At 48.6% G+C, this 22,967-nt stretch overlaps 1 protein-coding gene across 3 annotated transcripts in view; it reads left to right on the top strand.

Moving 5' to 3' along the window:
* NRF1 (nuclear respiratory factor 1) overlaps positions 1 to 22,967 on the top strand; it is a 58,410-nt gene that overhangs the window by 20,169 nt on the left and 15,274 nt on the right. For 2 of the 3 annotated variants that reach the window (XM_062492402.1, XM_062492404.1), the window contains 7 exons: positions 1,026 to 1,152; positions 2,141 to 2,281; positions 6,596 to 6,754; positions 7,416 to 7,610; positions 9,183 to 9,284; positions 11,438 to 11,595; positions 14,336 to 14,460. In XM_062492402.1, the coding sequence (XP_062348386.1) occupies positions 1,026 to 1,152; positions 2,141 to 2,281; positions 6,596 to 6,754; positions 7,416 to 7,610; positions 9,183 to 9,284; positions 11,438 to 11,595; positions 14,336 to 14,460 (1,007 nt within the window). Of the gene's footprint in view, positions 1 to 1,025; positions 1,153 to 2,140; positions 2,282 to 6,595; positions 6,755 to 7,415; positions 7,611 to 9,182; positions 9,285 to 11,437; positions 11,596 to 14,335; positions 14,461 to 16,370; positions 17,622 to 22,967 lie in introns of those variants that run through there. The other variant, XM_062492403.1, reaches the window with a different exon arrangement.

The following is a 22,967-nucleotide window of genomic DNA, read 5'->3' as shown; positions in this document are numbered from 1 at the left end:
AGCTCCATTCTGGTTTTCCCTCCTTCCCCCAACTCAGCTGTGCTTATTGCAGTGTTTCTGAAGAACAGAAATCCCTTGAAATATGAGCAATCTATTTTAAAGGAAACTGCTCTGTAAAGGAATTATTTCCTCTCTTTCCACACAGGTACTTCATTTTACTACATTAAGATAATGACAAAATATCACTTCTTTTTTCCTCACTCTGATCAGTTGAACACATGGTTGTGCTTGATTTTCACAGCACTGGGAATCAAGTGGTAATTTCAAGCTCCTGATTGTGGGATCTGGTGGTGTTTTTTTGGCAACAGCAGGTTCTGAAATGACCAGGACACAGGGACTGAGCTGTCACCTTGTGGAATGCTCAGGTTTTCTGAGGAAAATGCTACTTCTCTCTTGCTTTTGGAGTTTCTGCCACCATTTCTGACTCTTGCACTGCTTAAAAGGGAATAAGAGGCAGATTATATCCAGTGGAACGTTTTAATTCTGAACAGAATTGCTGATGGGGCAGGTGTTGGGACACCTGGGTTTCCTGTGCTGAGCTCTTGCAACATTTCCAATTCTTGTCTATCCTGTAGCTTGAATTCCTACAGATCTGGTTTGAGCAGGACTTTGGCACTGGAGAATTGCAGTGCTATGATCTGGATGTGAAACAACCTCTGTCTGCAGGCCTCTTTTGATGACTCATTCAGGTGCTTCAACAAAACACAAGTTTTGTATTGCTAAGACAGAGTGGAAGTGCAGACTCTTGCTGCCCCAGCTTTTCTGCTCTGGTGATTTCTCTTTTTACATCCATGAGAAAAGGAGAGAGGGGACAATAATTGACATTTGAGCTGCTGGCTGACTGCAGGGAGCACAGCAGGCCTGTGGAGCAGAGGAATAAACTCAATATGTGGCCAAGCTAAGCAGCTGGGGCTCTGTTTCTCACCTGCTTTGTGGAAGGGAGCTGGCAGTCAGAGGGGTTGTGTTTCTGCAAGGCTTTCAGCTGATCCCATTCCCTGTTTTTCCTTGTTTTTCCTGTGTTTCAGGAAGCTCCGGGCCACGCTGGATGAGTACACCACCAGAGTGGGGCAGCAGGCCATCGTCCTGTGCATCTCACCATCCAAACCCAACCCTGTCTTCAAAGTATTCGGTGCTGCACCCTTGGAGAACGTAGTAGGTGTCCCTAGGAAAGTGAGGAAAGAATTTCCTCACCTTCTCTGCAGATTTTCTTCTGCTCCGGGCAGCCTTGGAGGCCTGGTAGGGATCTGAAGGTCATGTTAAAAACCCTGGCAAACAGAGTTTGGGTTTTATGGAATACAGTGCTGGACTTGGTTTGAAATCAGTGATTTCAGAGATCTTTTCCAGCCTTAATGTTTCTGTGATTCCCTGACATGAGGGTGGCACTGAGGTCCTCTGTTCTCTGCAAGAATAGCTGCCTGGCACATCTCACCAGGGGGGAATATCCTGGGTTAAAAATCAGAGGGAACAGGTCATGATCACAGAATCCCAGAGTCCCTGAGGTTAGAAAAAACCTCCCAAGATCATCGAGTCAAATCCCCACCCTGTCCCCAGCCCAGAGCCCTGAGTGCCACATCCAGACCTTCCTTGGACACCTCCAGGGATGGGCACTCCAAACCTTCCTGGGCAGTTCCAATCCCTGACCACACTTTCCATGGAGAAATTCCTGCTGCTGTCCACCCAGACCCTCCCCTGTCCCAGCCTGAGGCTGTTCCCTCTGCTCCTGTCCCTGTTCCCTGGGAGCAGAGCCCGACCCCCCCTCCTGTCCGGGAGTTGTGCAGAGTCACAAGGTTCCCCCTGAGCCTCCTTTTCTCCAGAGTAAACATCCCCAAACAGTGACATGCTTGAGCTCAGCTCTGCTCTCAGTTCCTGCACCTTTTTGCGGACCTTGCCTGTGACAAGTTCTGCCTTCAGAACTTTTCCTTTCATCCCACAGATTCTTCCCTTGCCAGTGTTACTTCAAGTTTCATCAGCTGCTCTTCCATAAGGCTGATTCTCAGGGGGCACTGGGTGTTTCCTGCCAGCTGTGCCACTGTTTGCTCCTCCTGCTCTGCAGCACCTTGGGGAAGGTGGCTGGGCCTGCATCCTGCTCCTCTTCTGGTGCTGCTCACCTTGTTTACCTGAGCCTAACAACTCCCCACAGGTACGCAAGTACAAGAGCACCATCCTGGAAGACCTGGAGTCGGCGCTGGCTGAGCACGCTCCGGCCCCTCAGGAGGTGAACTCAGAGCTGCCACCCCTCACCATCGATGGCATCCCCGTCTCCGTGGACAAGATGACCCAGGTGAGCAGAGGCAGGGGCAGAGAGGGATGTTTGGCATCTTGCATGCACATCCTGTTGTTTTGTGTGGCTGAATCTCCAGGGGATAGCTCTGATCTCTTCTTTCCCCTGGGGCTGGAGCAGCTCAGGTTGTGGTTGGATGTGGTGCTTTGTTAGTGATGCTGATTTTCTCTGTGAAAAAAAAAAAAATTGCTGCTGAGGAGAGCTCAAGCTGCTGGGAGCATTCATTCCCTTTGGAGCTGATTTTGGCACTTCCCAGAAAGTGGGAATGGGGAAAAAATGTTTGTTCTACGCTTTGCCACAATTGTTAGGCACTGAGGTTGGGAAGATCACCCATGGACACCTTTCTGTGTCCTGTCGTTCATTCCCTCCTCTGTTTCTTGCTGTGGATTGAAGCAGAGGGGAGTTTGCCAAAGATTTAACCCCAGATCAGACCCTGAGTGAGGTATTTTTGTTGGAGATAGCTGCCCTGGGCATGTGGGAGATTCCCTTTCTCTCCAAGTCAAGCCCCTTGCTGACCTCACTGCTGGAAGAAAGTGGAGAGCACTCCCCAGGGAAGCTTCATCTGGAGGGAAATCTCCTTCCCCAGAGATGAGGGACCTGAATTCAGGCAGGTGTATCCTGCAGGAGGCTCTGGGTACACCCAGTCTGAGGCACCACAACAAATTTTAAATGCTGAAAAGCAATTTTTTTCCGAGGGAGTAGCGAGATGAAAAGGGCAGCACACAAAGAGGTGTCAGAGGAGGGCAAGCATGTGCAGGTTTTTCTGTGCTCTGCAGAGGTGACACCCTGCTCAAAACACCATTTCCATTTCTTAGTGGAATCAGACAAGCTCACACTCATGGTAGAATTTTATTAAGCTTACGGTGCTTTGGCTGGTACAGATAATTTTCCCAATCCCTGACAAATAAGACAAAAAGTTGTTTCTTGGATTTTTAAACTCCTGTGAAAGGTGGCACCTGCAGGAGCTGCTCATGGGGCAGCTTTTGTTGTGTACCAGGAACGGTTTCCCATGGAAATGTTTTTCCCTCCTTGTCCTGCAGGGCCTTTGCCCAGCCAGCCCAAAGTGCTGATGTAGAACCTCTTATTTCAAATCCTCTCCTGCTGCTTTATGGTAGAAAAACAAGGATCTTTTTAGGAATGGCCCTCATGGTTCCAGCACAGGGAGGTAGCTCAGAAGAGCTTTGCAAGAAAGGCTTCTCCTGAGCTGTGCACATAATTTATTGTGAGAATCTTGATTCCCAGAGCTTCCAGTATAATTATTTGTGTTTTCTAGTAAAAAAATCAGCTTTTTTTGAAGCTAAGTTGCACAAAATCCTGTGGAAGACCAGAACAAAAATAAATATAAATATAATTAGGATGGCAGGGACTGGAAAATGAGGCCTCTGCTTTCAGCAGGTGCCAGCAGGCAGGTGTAAAGGTGTCATCAATGAGGAGGTGAAAATAACTCTCCTTTTAATTGCTCTGCTTCCCCAGTGGTCTGGAGGGAGATAAAACCTTTATTTGCCTGGGCAAAGATGCTTCTCTAACTTTGGGAATGGAGAGTATCACCCACCTGGGCTGGGCAGGAAAACCTGTGTTACAGTGGGATTTTCAGCCTTCACAGAGGGGAGTCCTGGTGCTTTCTGGACTTTGCTGACAGCTGAGTTTGCCCCTCAACTTGTTCTCAGTTGCTCGTTGATGTGATTGAGGAGTAAAATTGGGTAATCTGAGTTTACCCAAGCTGAAGTCAGTGCTTCAGTCAGCCCTCACTGTTTTGTGAGTCGGTGATTTATCCTTTAATCTGACTTTTTTTTTTTAACCCCCATGATTTATAACCTACTTGTAGCAGCCAGTAAAAGTTTTTTCTGGGCCTCTCAAAAATCCTCATTGTGCCAGTTCAGCTCATGAGAGCTGCATTCCTGCTTTCCCAGCTTGGCACGTGCTAGGGGGAGAATCCTTGCTGGAATCACTCCCATGCAGCTGAGCAGCAGCCTGGGTGGTTTATGGTTTTCCAGCTCTGGGAAGTGCAGCAGGGATGGATTCAGGGATGGGCATTCACTTCCAGCTCTCGTGCAGTTGTTGTTTTTCCCTCTCCCACTTCCAGATGCAGCTGAGGTCCTGCACAGATCCCAAGGCTGTACTGTGGGGATGTGTAGAAAATTCCCAGCCACGGGTTTTGCTTTGTTCTAGAAACCCCTTTCCTTGTTGTTTCCAGCTCTGGAGAGCAGTTGGAATACAGCTGGCTGTGCTTTGGGCTGTTGCATTTGGGTTTGGGATAGCTCAGTACTGTTAATACTTGGATTTAACGTTAAAAGTGAAAGCACTGAGCCTGTGTGAAAGGGTGGCAAAGAAACATTTCTCATAGTTTCTCTCAAATCCTCCATCCTGGGGGTTACCCGAGCACTTTCCAAGCTGCCAAGGCCACAAACTGGAACGTGCCACTGGATTTTTTTATCAGCATATTTTTGGGTGGCTCCTGGATGGTGAATGTTCCCATCTGTGCCCTGAGGGATGTGGGGGCTTTGTGTGGGGGACATTACCTGCGGCAGAGCTCAGGTCTCGTTAGGGCACTAATTAGCCAAGTCCTCTCTCCTGACAGTGCTGCTGATTGTCTCCCCCGTGGATTAAAGACAAGACCTCCTTAACAAGTACCTTGAGTAGCTTGAGCTCTCAACTCCCATGGACCAGTAATTGATCCAGCTGGAAACAAGGAGCATTGCTGGTGGCAGTGCAGGGAAGGTTTTTAACTGTTTTTGCACTGGGCAATTAAAAAAAAAACAAACAAAAAAACCCCCAAAACAAACAAAAAAACCTGCTACCAGGCTTACTTGAATAAATTATTGGGCAGAGTTATTGCTAAATAATAATCCTTGTGAGTGAACTCCCTGCCTTTTACAACTCTGTTGTGGTTTTCCTTCTTCCCCCAACTCAGCCGATGTTTCTGAAGAACAATTTTTTTTCTCCCTTGAAATATAAATAATTTATTTTTAAAGAAACTGCTCTGTGAAGGAATAATTTTTTCTGCCTTCACCAGGCTTCATCCAGGGAACCCAAAGCATGTCAGGGTGAGTGTTGGCCCTGCAGTGGAAGGTGGATCATGGGAAGGCTGGGAAGAAAAGGTGCTTTATTGCATATTCCATGTGTAATATGGAAAAGGCTGCTTGAAATGAGTTCAGGTACAGCTTGGAGCCAATGGTTGTAACATCCAGACTTCGTTCAGAGAGGGGAACAGAGCTGGGGATGCTGGAGCACAAGGAAGAGGGTCTGGAGAACTTATGGGGAGCTGGGAAGGGGGCTCTACCAGGAGAAAAGGAGGCTCGGGGGGGATTCTGTGGCTCTGCACAACTCCCTGACAGGAGGGGACAGCCCGGGGGGATTTGGGATCTGCTCCCAGGGAACAGTGACAGGAGCAGAGGAAACAGCCTCTGACTGGGCCAGGGGAAGGTTTGGTTTGGATACTGGGAAAATTCCCTCCTGGAAAGGGCTGTCCAGCCCTGGCACAGCTGCCCAGAGAGGTTTGGAGTCCCCATCCCTGCAGGGATTTCAAAGCCTTGTGAATGTGGTGCTTGGGGACAGGGTCAATGGTGGCCTTGGCAGTGCTGGGGAACTTAGAGGTCTTTCCCAACCAAAATGACTCCATGATGCTATGAAATAATTTACTCTTAAAGTTCTGAAGGGATGCAGGGAGCTGCTCCTAAACGCAGTGTTTAAGCTCTAAACGTGATTTCCTCTTGACATAAGGAGAGCTCTTCCCTTCCTGCTCTGCTCTGCAGCTGAACCAGCCTTTTCCTGATGCTCCAAGGAGTCCCTGGTACAAAACCAATCTTGTCACAAAATCCTGTGTGAGTTCTGTATTTATTTTGGCAGGACAGGGCTGTGGTTTCCACATTTCAGCAGTCACTGAAGCTCCATCCCCTCACAGCATGTCTGTAAAAGTTACATCAGCTCATGCCTGAGTTCCTGCCACTGTAGGGACGTTGGGTGTGGAGGTTTTAATGGGTTATTGTGCTTTATTTATTTTTTTCCATTTCAGCTTGGCTTGCTCTGTTCCTGGTAGTGTTTGAATTGTGAAGTGTCAATACAACAGGCGTTTGTGCCTTGGTGTTTTAGTTTTGTTTTGGCTGATTTAATTTGGTTTCTTCTCTTTGACCTGTTGCCAAGCCGAGTCTTGGGAGAAGATGGCAAAGTATTGCCCACCTTCCTTGGGAATTCAGGCCTCTTCCAGTTGCTGGCTCCAACAGGATGGAGGTTGAACACAATAATTCTGTACAGCACACCTCAAAACTACCAGAGATGTGAATTCCTAAACACCTCTCAACCTTTTTTTTGTTCCAGGCACAGTTGAGAGCCTTCATCCCCGAGATGCTGAAGTATTCCACGGGTCGTGGGAAGCCAGGCTGGGGCAAGGAGAGCTGCAAACCCATCTGGTGGCCTGAGGACATTCCGTGGGCAAATGTCCGCAGCGATGTCCGCACGGAGGAACAGAAGCAGCGGGTGGGTGTCTCCCTGTCTGCCTCCAGATGGAGCACGGGAGGCTGCAGGCTGGTTTTTGGGAGTGGTTTTTGCCTTGAGGGACAGTAGATAGTCTGATAGAAGAGTGTCACGGCCTCCTGATGGAAGGAAGGGATGCTGATGTTCAGAGCAACAGGGAGATTTGTGCTTAAAGAGTCATGGATGTGCAGTGGAGCCAGAAAAAAAATGAGAGAACTGGGTGAGGAAGTCTTGAGTAAAGTTTCTACCAAGCTGTCACAGGGATAATCAAAGGAAGCCACTGTGGTGTGGAGGCAGCAGGACCTGTGCAGGCTGGCTCAGGGCTGGCTGGGTGGGGAGGCTGGAAATGGTGCTGTGGCAGCATTTTGGTGCTTTCCCAAGTCCCCATGGTTGTCTGCTCAGAGTCACTGTATGGTTTGGGTTGGAAGGGCCCTTTTAAAGGTCTTCTCATCCAACCCCTGCACTGAGCAGGGACATCTTCACTGGATCAGATGGCTCTGGAGGGCGAGTTCTTTGGGGAAAGGAGGGGACGAGCAGAAGGAGATTAAATATCGGGCTTGTTTGTTTGCGAAACCCCAGTAAAGACAAACCTGCAAATCCCAGCATTGTGCTGCTTCAGAGCACTTCCCTGGGCTGACTGTCCCCTGTTCCTTCCTGCTGGAAGGTGTCCTGGACCCAGGCCCTACGGACCATCGTGAAGAACTGCTACAAGCAGCACGGGCGCGAGGACCTGCTCTATGCCTTCGAGGACCAGCAGACCCCGCAGACCACGACCACGCACAGCATCGCCCACCTGGTGCCCTCCCAGACCGTGGTACAAACCTTCAGCAACCCTGACGGCACCGTGTCCCTCATCCAGGTGAGAGGAGCCCCCTGGGTTTTCCATTCCCAGCACACTCTGCCTCGGGGAGGTGGTTTAAGGAAACTCAGGAGCTAAACTTGTCCCTTTATTTTACCTTTATAATGTCTTACCCCACAACAAAGATTCGTTCTCATCCTCTCTCTTCCCAACTCCCAGCCCTTGTTCTCCAGTGCAGGGATTTCTGTGATGTGGTCAAACCATTCAGGGATTTGACCTGAGTTTTGTGAACCTACTTACAACAAATCCAGTCCCTGGTAGCACCTGTGGTGGCAGTAGGAGGAGAGGTGGTGGAACTGCCTTCCTTTAATGGTATGAAATGCAGTTTAATCTGCAGATCAGGTATTTCTGTGCCCCTGGTCTTCATCTGACACTTGAAGTGTGTTATATTTATTACAAACACCAAATACATCTTTGTCCTCATGGAACAAGGATTCCTCTCACCCTGTGCTTAGCTCAGCGCCGCTTTCCCTGTGTTCCTGTGTGGGAAGGCAGATTCTGGCAGCTCAGGATATCAAAAAAATTAGGTTTTCTCTTGAAACTTCCCACAAACTCCTTGTGGGAGTGATATTTGCATCTCAGTTTCCCCTGTGCCTCCAAGCCACCACTGTTGGTGGTTCCTAACCAGACCCAGCCCTTTGTCCCCCTTGAGCATCCCATTTTTAGTGAAGTCTCAGACTTATTTTTCTTGGACAAAATGAAGGAAAAACCTGTGTGTGTGAGCAGGATTTTTTTTTCCCCAATTAAGCTTTTTCAGTGGCTGTGACAGTTTTCTGTTCCCCACCAAGGCCCAGCAGACTTGCCAGGCTGGTTCTCTTTGCTCACCTGTCCATACAATCTGCCTTTGACTGGTGTCCTTTCAGGTGCTGGACACCTGAGATCCCACTGACATCCTGGCATTTATTTTTAATTCTCCTCAGAGACAAAGCTGCCCATCTCCCTGCCTTTGTCCTTTCCCAGCTGTTAAATGGGGAAAAGAACATTTCGAAAGGGTTATTGAGAATGGGCTCATGTTTGCCAGGTGCCTGGATATGAGAACCAGGGAATGGGGAGCAAGGAGGGTGTGCAGGGAATTCTGAGTCAGTGCTGGGTGGGTGGGAGAAGGGAGTTGACTCTACCAGGCTCCCACAGCTGTTCTTCCCGAGGTTTGGAGGATGCTGAGCTGTTTGTGGACATAGGGACAGCACGAGGGATGTGCAAAACTTGGTTCCAGTCTGGAAGCTGTCATGGATTAACATGGCTCCAGCTTGGGATTTCCTCCCCTTTGGGGACAGCTCCATGTTTTCCATGAACTCTGCACTTAAAATTAATCACAGAATCATGGAATTTGAGGGGGTTAAAGATCCTCTCATTGCCATGGGCTGGAACACTTTCCACCATCCCAGGTTGCTCCAAGCTCTGTCCTGGACACTTCCAGGGATGGAACACCCTCAAGCTCCCTGCATCCAGCATCTTACCACCTTCACAGTAAATTCCTTTATTCTTTTTCATCTGAGAGAGTGTGACAGCCCCTTTTCCTGAGTGCTGTGGACATTCCCTGTAGTAACAGATGCATTATTTTGTCCTCCACAGGTTGGCACTGGTGCCACAGTGGCCACGCTGGCCGACGCCTCCGAGTTGCCCACCACAGTCACCGTCGCACAAGTCAATTATTCTGCAGTGGCTGATGGAGAGGTGAGGAGCTGCCTCAGCTTCCTGGGGCACCTGGATGAGCTTCCATGAATATCTCAGTGCTCACAGCAAGCACTCTGCCTGCAGAGTTAAGGGCTAGCACAGAACAGGAGGCTGGGATTTTATATTTTATACAGAAAGTGCTGAATTGTTATTTCCACTCAAAACTCTACAAACACAATTATAGTGGAAGCCTTAGTCTGAATTTTGCACTTTTTTTTAATACCTCCTATAGATTATTGTTTTAGTTGTTCTTTTTTTTAATTTCCATACCTAAATCTGAACGCCCGAACACGCAAACATTTATTTTCCCCTTTTTGAAAAAAATCAAATAATACATTAAAAGAATATATTTCTTTCTGTGGGGTTAAGAAACATTCCCTTAAAATTATAAAGATGATTTTTTTTTTCCCCTCTTGGCTTCAAACACCACCTTTAAATGAGGCTGGCTGCAGGTCCCCTTCTGTCCCTTTCCTGCCATGCTCTGCCTAGCTGAGGTGTCACGGCGAGAGGTGGCAGCACAGAACAGCTTTGCTGGCCACAAGCCCTGTTCCCATCTCAGTCCCTGAGTGAAACAGTCTGGAGTGACCTTGAAGCACTTTGCAGCTGCTTTGGGGGATTTCAGGAACCAGTTTTACTTCCTGAGAGCTGCAGGAAATCTTCCAAAGGCACAAATAAGGCAGGATGGGGCTCACCTGGGTTAGTGGAAGGTGTCCCTGCCCTGGACCTGGATGGGTTTAAAATCCTTTTACACCCTTTTAGCTGTAGAATCTCAGCAGCTCAACCTTTGTGGAGACAGTCCCAGCTTCTTTTCCTTCTTTCCTTACTCCATCCCTGTTCTGGAAGTCCTTGGGATCTCCAGGACATCACTGGGATCTCCCTTCCCACCCACAGTTTCAGGTTCTCTCGCTCTCCCTCTCCATCCTATGTGGGATTAACTTTTGCCCAAAGGCAGCAAAATTTCCTCATGCAAAATTTTACCTTTAGCCTCGAGTCACCTCTGCTTTTATGGATTTTTTAACCATCTCCATCCCAACAAATTGAGGTGTTTTTTTCATCAGCCTGTACAGCATTTTTATTTGTGTGCCTCAGAAGTTGGGGAATCCTAAAATGTTTATAGAGATGGGGGTGGTGGAGGATCTTCACCTTGAAAAGCAGCCAATAGGATTTGTCAGCAGATCCTCTGCCTTTTTTTTTTTTTTTTTTTTTTGTCCAAAGTATGTTTTTAGTTCTCATCCTGCTGGATTTTGTGCCCATATAATCATTATCTCATAAGCTGTGAAGCTCTACAGGAAAATATGGGGAAAAATGAGCAAGTGGGTGAATTTCAGGTAATATGAAAGTTATCTGTGGGAAGGTCTGGAGTTAGGGAATTTTGAATTCCTTGGATAAATGAACATTTTGTTCACATAAATGAAGATCTTTTATTAAGCAATATGGCTCAATCCCATCCGAGGTTACAGGTGCTGTCCAGATAAATCCAGGATGGGAGCACGGATCCTTCCCCAAAATGTGCAAATAGAAACAAGGAGGAAAGCACAACCCATTTTTCTGAGGGATGAGATCTGTGCTGGAGCTCCAGCACTACAGAAACACTAAATTCCAGAACAGTTGGGGTTGGAAATCTTTGGGAATCCAGTCCAGGGCAGGGCTACCCCAGAGCAGGTGACGCAGGGACACGTCCAGGTGAGTTTGGGATGTCTCCAGACAGAGACACTCTACAGCCTCCCTGGGTGTTCCAGAGCTCTGCCACTCTCGGAAGGAGGTTTTTCCTCATGGGGAGGTGGAATTGTGTTTTAATGGATGGCCATTAAGCACAGCTAATTAACAAACAGCCCAGGCTGGCAGGCAGCCTTGGGTACCAAACAACACCACCACCCTGTTTTGTTGAGGATTTGGCAGGACAAAAGGGATTTCTGGGTTTTTGAGGACTTTTCTGGATCTTTCTGGATAATGATCCTCATGGCTGCTGGAGGGCTGTAGTGTCCAGCCACACCCTCTGCTGGATCCCACCCTCCCTCCCTTTTTTCCCAATCTCAGAGCCGGACACCTGCAGGACTCTGCGAAAACCAATCCATATCTTTAATTTTGGACAGCAGCCACCCCTTGAGGGGATGCTGCCTGATCCTCCAGCCTTTCCTGTGTTCCCCTGGCAGGTGGAGCAGAACTGGGCGACGCTACAGGGAGGGGAGATGACCATCCAGACGACGCAGGCCTCGGAGGCCACGCAGGCGGTGGCCTCGTTAGCCGAGGCGGCGGTGGCAGCGTCGCAGGAGATGCAGCAGGGAGCCACTGTCACCATGGCACTCAACAGGTACCTGCACAGGGCACAGCTGGCACCATCTCTGCCCTGGGTTTCCTTTCAACACTGCAGAGTTCACTGTGTACAGTCCTGAGAGATTTTCCCTCAGGAACAGGACAGCTCCTGATTCCTGCTCTGTTCAGAATCAGAATTTCCTCTGCAGGTTACTGTTTTTGGTTTTTGGGGGTTTTTTTTCCCCCCAGTCTTGCTGAAGTAGAAGTTTCATTGGTTATTAGGGTTTTTGGCTGCACTCGGGTTAGCAAGATCTAAGATGTAGCTCCACAGGTCCACCCAGCAGGGCAAAATCTTTGCTCAGGTCTGCTGAACTGCTTAAACTCATCCTGCTGTTCCTAAACCTTGGAAATGGCTGTGGCACTCCCTGAGGGACAGCAAGTCACAGCAGAGTAGTGAAGGAGGTTTCCCACTGCTGAGGTATGGACAAGAATTTCTCTCACCCAAAGCAGGATCCTGGTTAGAGGCTGTTGGCTGAGCAGCCAGGGGATGGTGCAGGGCACAAGACCACACTGCTGATGGTTGGAATAAAGCTCCAAGACCTTGTTCCATCCAGAAATTCCTGAAGGAATCACTTTGATCCCAGTTTGCTCCCAAATCTCTGTTGGGATTGAATCCCAAACACACCTAGAACTGTTTCTGCTATTTGTGGTGCAGATTTGGGTCCTTCAGATATATGTCTAGCTACATGAGGTTGGTCAAATATGCTTTTTTTAACATTAGTTTCCCTGTAAAATTCCCTTCTGAAAACGAATTATCTTTTCAGGACACCGGAGTTACAGGAAAAAGCCCCATCTCCCCAAATCCAACTTGCAGGATTTCATCCAGCACATTTCCAGGATTCCAGGTTTCCCTAATTGGATGGAATTTTTTTTTTTTTAGAAGTGAGAAGGCAGGTCATGGGGTTACACCTGAACCCAGGTTTGCTGAGCTGCCCTTGGCCTTCCTGCAGGGAAAATGCCTTCCCAGAGCTCCAGGCTCAGAAGAAGGATGTGCCAAGGGGAGTATGGAAGCCAGGCAAGAAAATATTCTAGTTCTCTACAAGTGTTTAAGAGCTGTTCTGAGACACAGGGGGGCTGTTTAGAACTGAAAATCCACCCTGAGCTGATGAAGTAGGAAAGTGTTTGATATCTGAGCAGGAAATGAGGGGAGAGAAGGAAAATATGGGAAAATAGTTGGAAAATATTTGAGTCAATTGGTCGAGCAGAAGGAGAGCATCCATGGGGAAGCTAAAGGAAATCCCTCTCTTTTTTCTGCTTAATTGAGGTAGGAATTGGTAGGAAATTTGACATCAGGAATGTTTTACCACTGATGAGCAGATATTGTCACGAAAAGTTGAATATGAGGAATTACAAGGAAAGGCATCAAGGGCAAGGCAGGATTAGGCCTCTGGAATAACATTCACATCTTGGATAGTGTGGGAAGTGCTCACCACTCAAATAGAGAAAGTCTGGAAAGGACAAGAGTGATCAAACCCCAAGAATGATCCATGCCACAGTGGGCTGTGGGAAGGAGATCACTGGAAATGTGTGAAATCATGAGGAAAACGAAAAAAAGGAAAAATGTTATTTTCTGTTTCTCACAGTATCAGACTAAAGGGCTGCCCAGCCAGGAGTTTTTGCAGCACCATAATGCAATTTTTCCTTCTAATTATATGCAGAACTCTTTGCTCCAGGATGCTGGGGAAGCAAAAAGTGTGGATGGGTTTCAAAGGGGATTAGAGACAGATCAGAGCTGATGGTCCAGATGCAGTCTCTGAGAAGCTGGGAGGGTGCAGGAAGAGAAGGATTGTGCACATCCCTTCCTAAATATCTGGCACTGCTGTTCTCACAGCAGGGCTGCTGCAAGACAGCACAGAACAGCTTTGCTGGCCACAAGCCCTGTTCCCATCTCAGTCCCTGAATGAAACAGCCTGGAGTGACCTTGAAGCACTTTGCAGCTGCTTTGGGGGATTTCAGGAACCAGTTTTACCTCCTGAGAGTTGCAGGAAATCTTCCAAAGGCACAAATAAGGCAGGATGGGGCTCACCTGGGTTAGTGGAAGGTGTCCCTGTCCATGGACCTGGATGGGTTTAAAATCCTTTTACACCCTTTTAGCTGTAGAATCTCAGCAGCTCAACCTTTGTGGAGACAGTCCCAGCTTCTTTTCCTTCTTTCCTTACTCCATCCCTGTTCTGGAAGTCCTTGAGCACCTTTGAAGGGCTTTTGGACCCAGCCTCATTTGTGTGAGGAAATTTAACAGCATTCTGCTGAAAATTATGCTCATGAAAGAGAATTATTGAACCACTTGGCTGGGGAGGGGTTGAAGCCAGAGCTGGTGATGCTGCTCATGGCAACAGGGTGAGGTGAACTGGCAGAACCAGTGGTGAATGGAGAGCTCTGGAATCTGCAGAGCCCCAGGATGTGCCAGTGCCAAAAGTCTGAGACCCAAATCCAGGGGTGAGGAAGGAGCCACGTGGAATAACTGCTTGGATTATCCCAAAGTTTTACCCAAGTCCCAGGTGAAAGGGAGAACACAGGGGTGTTCTAAGAGACCTCCAAGCTGCAAAAATCCCCTGGAAGCAGCTTCTCCCCATCCATTCCTCCTCCAGTGCTGATTTCCTGCTCTGCATTACTTGACCTAGGCAAGACACGAATCCCTCTGGCCTGGATAGTTCTCTTGGTGTGTGTTTGCTGGCTCAGATGGAGTTTTTTGTTTCTCTGGTGTTCCTAACCCTTCTCTCCCCTCTGCACGCCCGCAGTGAAGCCGCTGCCCACGCCGTAGCCACGCTGGCCGAGGCCACCCTTCAAGGAGGGGGACAGATTGTCCTGTCTGGGGAAACTGCAGCAGCTGTTGGGGCACTCACTGGAGTCCAGGATGCCAATGGTAAGGCCTCTGCAAAGTTGTTTTTTTATTATTTTTTTTTAATTTAGGCTCTTAAAAACAGCCTTTTCCTCTCTTTTTATTGGTTTGGGTGGCAAAATACTCTTCCGTTGCTCAGGGGGTGACTGAATTGAGAGTTACAATCTCAGGGTGGAATGGGAGCATGTGGTGGTTTATAAAGATTTGTTAAAATTTTTACATTACAATCAAAATTCCTTTCTCCCAAACAACTAATTGCTGTAACATCAGAAACCCAAAAAACCTATTTCTTATGAAAAAAATCTCCCTGAACAAAAAAAAAGTCTCCTCTTCCAAATAAATCAGTAAAAAACTATTTTAAAAATAATAAACTAAATTATTTTCTGTACGTTTTCAGTAAAAAAAGTATGTAAAAAAGTCTAAAATTTTATTCTAAGTTTTTTTTCATATAATTTCTAATAGTAAAATTTTCTATTTATACCATTTAAAATTAAACTTATTATCTCACAACAAAAAAAACCAAAAAATTCAAATTCATAAACCAAAACCACTACAGAGCATTAACTCCTTGTTGGCTCTCGTGGTGCTGGTGGCTCTGCCCTTTCCCTCCTCTATATCCTTAGTTTGTTTTTTTTGGGGGGAAAACAGCTCTGTGATATGTGTCTATGCCCAGCACAGGAAGGGTCAGCCTTGATCGATTAACACAATTACTTGGTGCCATAATAAACTCATCTCCAGAACTCTTAAACCAACATTTTATTACTTATTTCCTGCCCTCCTCAAGGCTTCTTTTGCTGTGTTGGTGGCTGCTCCTGAGTCAGCCTCAGGTCGTTTTGCTCCTGCTTCATTTTCCATCTTCCCACCACAGTCAGTCTCTTGATTCCAGGGATTCTCTGTAGCATTTCTCACCTGTTCTGTCCATTCTGCCAAGTCTGGTGCCTTTTGCAGTTCTTCAGACCAGAAATAAAACTGTAAATCTATAAAACCCAGGTCAAGAGATGACTGGAATGTGGAACTGTGCCTCGTTGGGGCTCATCCACTGCCTCCAATTGCTCTGTGCTTCTGCCTGCCCCTGGAGGTGTTTTTAAGGGACACCTAGACACGGCACTGAATGCGTTGGTGTTGGCTCATAGTTTGGATTCAGTGATCCCAGAGGTCTTTTCCAGACTGACTCTGGGATAATTTCCAAGCTCAGGCTGGTTATTATGGAATTACGCAAGAAATCCACTGGTTATTTGGGTTAGGTGGAAGGAGGTGTGTCAAAACCAGCCAGAAAAGGGCACAAAGGATGAAGTAAAGAAATGTTGCCTCGAGGGTTGGGCTGTTGGGACACAAAGTGTCAAAGAAGGGCCAAGGACGTGTGGCTGGGTGGCAGAAGTGTCACTTTGCATGAAAGCAGAAACCTGTTCAGGTGAGAGCTGGCTTCCATCAGAATTCTCATCGCGTCGACGTTTAGTTTGCAGCAGAGGAGGGAAGAGGAATTTGACTCGGAGCTGGTTTGATTCCCTTGCTGTGGAGTCAGCCAGCCTGAAGAGGGAGCTGAAATGAAGGGAAACCCCTGTCCCCGGAGCTGGGAATGCATCTGGCACCGAGGGAAGAGCAGGATTGTGTTTATTGTGCCGGCAGCCTGGTGTGAGCTCCATAAGTGCTGTGTGTTTATCAGAGGCAGGATCTGACCCTGGATGCTCAAAACCAGCAAGCAATCAGATTTGGAAAAGCAGATCTGCACCCCTGGCTCCTTTTGCTCTGCTTCCAAAATGCTTTCACAGTCTGGATTCCTCTGGATGTTTCCCCTAAAACTCCCATTCTCCACACACTCCCTGAGTCACTCCACCTCACTCTCCCAGCATTGACATCATTTTAATACAGGCTGGGCTTTTTTGTTTTCTTTTCTTTTCCTTTTTTTCTCTCTCTTTTTTTTTTTTTCCCCCTAGCAGCCGAGTTGGAAATCAGATGGGATTTAGAGTGCATTAAGGGGAGACACTGCAGCATTTTCCTGTGAGCAGAACCTCGCCCACAGCCCCTCTCCTGCTTTCCACTCTCCTTCGATTTGCTCTAATCTCCGGTGGTATTAAGGGGAAGGGCTTTGGAGTCCTTGGAAGCTCCATGCTGTTGGTTCCTTATGTAACCAGCTAATATATATCCCTCAGGGATGGAGGAGATGTTGGTATCCATTGCTGCTGTCTCTGTCTGGGGAGGGAGGGAGGGAGGGAGGGAGGGAGGGAGAGCAGATGGGTTTCACTGCCGGCAGGATTTATCTTCGTAGCCACGGCGTGAGTGGGAGCATCCTCCTGGACACCATTTGATGGATGCAGCAGGAAAAATCCACTCTGTGCCCTTCTGCCCAGAGGAGGTGGAATTGGGAGGGATTTGGGGAAAATAACTGCCAGAGCCAGAATGGTCCTAACCAGCAAATTCCCCCTTCTCGTCGTTGCTTTCTCTCTGGGAATGCTCTTACCCTTCTGCAGGAGTTTTCTGAGGAAAAAACCCTATCTGGAAGGGTAGGATAGAAATTGATCTCCATCTTATTGATAAGGTAAAGGAGATAATTTGACACCTCCCTATCCCTGGGAGTGTCCAAGGCCAGGTTGGACAGGTTTGGAACAACCTGGGATAGTGGAAGGTGTCCCCATGGCAGGAATGAGATGATCTTTAATTTGCTTTCAACTCAAACCATTCTGTGATTTCTGTGAAAATTTCTGGAGGTCAGGCAAGGTGTTTCATTCCTGATTTTAACCATTAAGTGTAATTACATTTTTTTTTGGTTGGTTTTTGTGTTTGTTTATTTGTTTTTGGTTTGGTTTTTTTTTGTTTGTTTTTTTTGTTGTTGTTGTTGTTTGTTTTTTGTTGTTGTTGTTGCTTTTTTGTTTGTTTTTTTTGTTTGTTTGTTTCTCTCTCACTGTGGCATTTTCCCTATCCCTTCTCTGGAATTATCTGAATAATAATACCACCAGACAACCAAGATGGCAAAAAAGAGGAAACCTCTGAATAATCATGGATATGTTGCAATACAGGGCTGGATAGCTTGCAGGGAGCCCAGGAGCAGGGTTGTGGATAATCTTGTGATCTGCTCCATTCCCAGCTGAAGGAAACAAGATCTCCTGCTCCCGTGCAGTGTCACACAATCTAAGTGCATTATGGTTTTCCTACTCCTTCAGAGCATCTGCTCCAAGTGGGGATGCAGGAACTGGTGACCCCACGCTTGGAGGCTCAGATGGTTTTGTTCTTAAGTGCTTGGTATTGAACAGAGGAATATGGAGAGCAAGTGGAGGGGAGCGTGGCAGCACCAGTCCCTGCAAATGCTGGGAAGTGCTGTGCTAAGAGGAAACTCTGTGCCCTGGAGCACTGGAAGGACCAGTGCTGGTGCTGGAGCATCCTCCTCCTGCAGCCTTTTGTTTGCCATTGAGCCATGGGGGCCCTGAGAGCTGCCAGGGCTTCCCGGCTGCATCCTGAAATATTGATGAGGCTCCTGGCAGGGCTGTGCCTGTGCAGGGCTGCCTGAGAGGCCCAGAGCAGCTCCCTGCCCAGGGAAAGGTTTCACAGCCATGAATCCAGGGTTATTTTGGAAGGTGGGAGGAGTAGAACGCTCCAGCTGGGATTCAAACCATGGCATGGAATGAGGTGCAGTGGAAAGAGTTGGGAAGGAAGAAGATGTGGAGGGTGTGGGATCAAGCCATAACCAGGGAATTAATTTCACAGAGATCCAGTGGATTCTGCTTGTCCCCCTTGGCTGCTCTTTTTGTGTCCCCAGAGCAGATTTTCTCCATTTTTTTTTCCTCCTCCCCGTGCTGCTGGAGATGCTGCAGGGAGCACAAGGGAGGACACTGAGAGGAGTCCTGCCCTCCTCCATTCCCCCGGCCATCCCAAAAATCCAATCCCTGCTCTCCACACAACCAGAGGTGTTGAGGGCTGGGGTGAGCCAGGATCTGTGATGGAGAGCATTAGGGTCTGAAGTGGGCAGGGAGGGATTAGAGAGCTCCCTGCTTTCACCAGCACTGCAGCATCTCCTGTGAGTCAGCACAGCATAAAAGAGCCTCCAGCAGCCTTTGGGGTGACAGTGCCACACAGAAGTGCTGCTCCAGCTGGTGATTTCAGTGTGGGAAGAGGTTTAAATGCTGGAAAAGCTTCCCACACCAAGCCAACAGGTGGGAAGCTGTCCCCACCCTGGGCCGTGCAGATGGGAAATGGGAATGCTCCTGTTGCAGCTCCCGGCCTGGAGCTCTGTACCTGCCTGTCCCACCCTGCTCTCTGAGGGCTGCTTACACTTGGAAACGCATCCAGGAGGGAAAGGCAGCACTGGGATCCTGTTCCCTGTCCTGTGTGTGTCTCCCAGAGAGCATGAACACAGACAGGAAAACCCGGCACAGGTCTGGGATTCCTCAGGATAGGGAGGTTCAACACTGAGCCAATGGGACCTGGTGGCTTTTTCGCATGAGCAAAATATTTATAAATTTCTTGGGGAGGGGAATTTTTGGGGCTGCAAACATAACTTTTTAAAAAGCAGTATTTTATGTTTTTCCTGTTGGATCTCCTTTTTAGGGAAGATGGAGCCAAATGAGTCGCTAGCAGCTTGGCAAAGTGCAGATCAGCATGTTTTCATCCAGGAGGACAGGAAGGAAAGAGTCAAGCGTTTTGTAGGGCTTCCCTGGTGGGAACAGAATTTTGTAATGAAGGTTTACCCTGAAACAGGTAGGATTTAATCCCAATTGAAGGAAAGGTGAGAAAAATAATTTTTGCAGGTGTGTTTCAGATGAGAGGGTAGAACAGATGCCAGTGGCAGCCAGCAAGGAGAGCAGAAGAGTGAATTCCTGGGTTTGCAGCTCCAGGAGCAGGGAGAGGTGTTTCCCGGAGAACAAATTGCTGATTATCAATGAATAATTATCAGCTGTTGTGGATATGTTTGGCTCTGAGTGAAATACCTTGGCATAAACCTCAGCTGAAAGGAGCTCCATCTGTGTCGGGTCAGGGTCTCTCCTCCCAGGGAACAAGAGACAAGACCAGAGGAAACAGCCTCAAATTGCATCAGAGGAAGTTTAGGATATTAGGGGAAAAATTCCTCACTTGTCAGGCATTGGAACAGGGTTGGGGTGGAGTCCCCATCCCTGGGGGGATTTCAAAGCCATGTGAATGTGGCACTTGGGGACATGGGGTCGGGCTCTGCTCCCAGGGAACAGGGATAGGAGCAGAGGGAACGGCCTCAGGCTGGGCCAGGGGAGGGTCTGGGTGGATTTTAGGGAAAATTCCTTCATGCAGACAGTGGCCAGGCACTGCAAATGCACAGGGCAGAGGTGGAGTCCCCGTCCCTGCAGGGATTTCAAAGCCCTGTGGATGCGGCACTTGGGGACACAGGGCAGTGGTGGCCTTGACAGTGCTGGGGGATGGTGGGACTCGATCTAGGAAGTGTTTTCCCACCTTAATGATTCCATGATTCCAAAGACACTCCCTCTCCTGCGTGTGCCCTGTAGAGAGAAGGGGGTTCCCATCTGCGTCCCTGTGCCCACCCCCATTCCCTGTCAGCCTCTGGCCGTGACCAGGAATTCCCTGTTGGGATTTTGGGGCACCAACCACATCTCCAGTGCCAGCACCCAGCTAATTCCCGGCACGAGAAGAGCCAAAATATCCGCCAGCCCTCAAAGAGCTGCTGTTTGCAGCGAGCCCTGGCACACCTTGCCCTGCCCTTTGAAGCCACCCCGTGGCGTTTGCCCGTCCTGGCTGATTGCCCGAGCTAATCCCTGTCCCTGTGACGCGGGGCTGTCGCAGCCACCGGCCAGCTTTGCTCTGACATCCCGGCCCTGCTGACGAGGCGGCTGCTGATGATGATGATTAGGATTTGTCTGCCCACCAACCGGGGTTAAAAATAGTCCCTCCTGTCCCACATCCATGGCCAGAGCTTCCCTGGGTCCTGTTCCGAGTGTGGGGTGGAAACAGTCCCGCACATCCCAGCACAGGCAGGGGCTGGAGGTGGATTCCTTTGAGCTTCCTTGAGGAGTCCCTTGATGGGAACATGGAATGGTCATTTCTGGGCACAGTTTTGGGTAGAAAAACCTCTTTTTATTGTCTTTATTTAGCCTGGAGAAGAGAAGGCTCCAGGGAGATCTTCCAGTGTGGAATGGGAATTTACAGGAATGGGGATTTACAGGAATGGCTTCCCCTGTCAGAGGGCAGGGTCAGATGGGATTTTGGGAAGGAATTCCTGTCTGGAGAGGCCCTGGCACAGGGTGCCCAGAGAAGCTGTGGCTGCCCCTTGATCCCTGGGAGTGTCCAGGTTGGACACTGGGGTTTGGAGCACCCTGGGATAGTGGAAGGTGTCCCTGCCCATGGCAAGGGGTCGGAGCTGGAGCTTTAAGATCCCTTCCAGCCCAAACCATTCTGTGATTCTTGGGGAATAATATTTTGATACGATGAGCACTCAGGATGTTCCAAGGCCTCTCTCCTCTTCACAAAGGCAGCAGTGCCTGAGGAGCACAAGGAGCTTCCCAGGTGGTTTTTTGTGCCCCTGTTCTATATCCAAGTCTCACATGACATCTGCAGGCTGCTCTTTAGCTACAAACCTGCCTTTGAGAGCACAGAGGGAGGAAGCAGAGCCCTGGGGAGGCACCAGGATTGACTCAGTTCCTGATGTTGTCCCTTAAAACCAGCTCAGCGTGTCCATGGCAGAGTTCCCAATATCCCAACAGCAATATCCTGAAAGGGAACCCCTTCCCTTGCGAGGCCTTTCCTTGCAAAGTTCCATCACTTCCATCATTTCTTCAAGTCCTGCTGGTCCCAGGGAGCTCCCACTCCCTAAATGAGCCATGCCCCATCTGGCCTTGTCTCCTGGCTTCTCCCTGACCTCATAGCGTCTCCAGCACCTCCCTTGCCCTCCCCATTTGCCCTCCCCTGGTGAGTTTTGACATCCATTCCTGTGATCAAGCAGTTGAGCCTTCCAGGCTCCCCAGCTGTCACAGCCCAGGCTGGCCCAGTTTAAGCACAGGCCATTTACCTTCCACGTGTCCCGAATTAGGGGAAATGGACAGGAGGGCTGGGTCTGTTTAAAAATTAAAGCTGATTACATGGCATTAACATTACATTTAAAGGAATAGACAGCAGCCCTCCTCTCTCAGCATAGTTGCAATATGTTCCTTTTTGTTCTAGGCTGCAGGAGTGAAGGGAGCAGGATTCCAGGCTGGGCAGGATTTCTTCTTTAGCCATAAATTTTGAAAGAGGATATGCCTGTTGGCTGGTGCAAGAATTTAAAGCAGGTCTGACTACCTAAAGCAGTTCCCAGCTTTGCCATGCTAAAAGGAAGCCAAATTTCTTTTGAAAATTCAGATGATCTGACACTGTCTTCTGAGTTGTCATGTTATGAAGTTTCATATTTGATGGATTCCAGTTGGTTTTTGTTAAATCCCACAATTTACATAGTGACTGCTCATCCCAAAACCAGAAATTAGTCAGTCTGGCTGGGAACACTCTGAATGTGATGCTTGACTGGGATTTGTTGTGGGTTTAGGTTGGATTTGAAGCCAGTTTTTTTGGTGGATTTGTATGATATTTTTCCAGACTTCTGCACCTTCATCTCACAGCCCCTCAGGAATTCAGGTGGCTTCAGGAGTAGCTCAGTGTAGGATGGGTGCTGAAAAGAGGCCTTTTGGCAGGTGAAGGGATGTATTTGTGTTCCCTGAATCCTACTTTTCTCTGTCTTCAAGGAGCCAAAGCTCCAGGGAGAGCTCAGAGCCCCTGCCAGGGCCTAAAGGGGCTCCAGGAGAGCTGGAGGGAGCCTGGGGACAAGGCATGGAGGGACAGGACACAGGGAATGGCTTCAGATAGGAAAAGGGGAGATTTGGGGTGGGATCTTGGGAAGGAATTCCTGGCTGGGCTGGAATTCTTACAGAAGCTGCCTCTGGATCCCTGGCAGTGTCCAAGACCAGGCTAGACACTGGGGCTGGGAGCACCATGGGACAGTGGGAGGTGTCCCACCCATGGCAGGAGTGGCACTGGAGGGACATTAAGGTCCCTTCCCACCCAAAACCATCCCGTGGTTCTGTGATCTCTTAATGAATTTTCATTTGACGTTACCACCACCAACATTCACGTTCAATTCCAGGGTTTTTTTCAGTTTTTGGAGACAAAATCCCCAACAGCTTGGCTTTGAGAGCCACATCCTGAGCTTTCCTGGTCCCCTCTGCGTGTCTGGGGATCTCAGGGCACATGGTTCTGTGGTCACAGCAAATTTTTTGGGGTGTCTGTGGAAGATGGGCATTTTAATCCTTGGACAAGCTCCTGTCTAAAAGAGATGTGGTTGGATCCAGGCAGGAAAGGAATGGCAGCCAGTAGAGTTGGCACCTTTTCCTAAATGAATCTGGAAGCACAGAGCTGGACAGACAAACATTTCCTTGTTTGCCACTGTTTCCAGTTGAGGAATGGGGATGGAAAGGATGGAGGTGGTTTTGAAGAGTGTCTGCAAGCAGATCTCACTAGGCTGGGATAGGGAACTGCTCTCCTGACAAGCTGCACATCTCCAGCCTGGTGCTGCTTTATTAATAACCTTG

Source organism: Cinclus cinclus, chromosome 4 (assembly GCF_963662255.1).
Source record: "Cinclus cinclus chromosome 4, bCinCin1.1, whole genome shotgun sequence".
In the NCBI taxonomy this organism is placed as follows: domain Eukaryota; kingdom Metazoa; phylum Chordata; class Aves; order Passeriformes; family Cinclidae; genus Cinclus; species Cinclus cinclus.
This window is presented reverse-complemented; position numbering and strand designations above follow the sequence as displayed.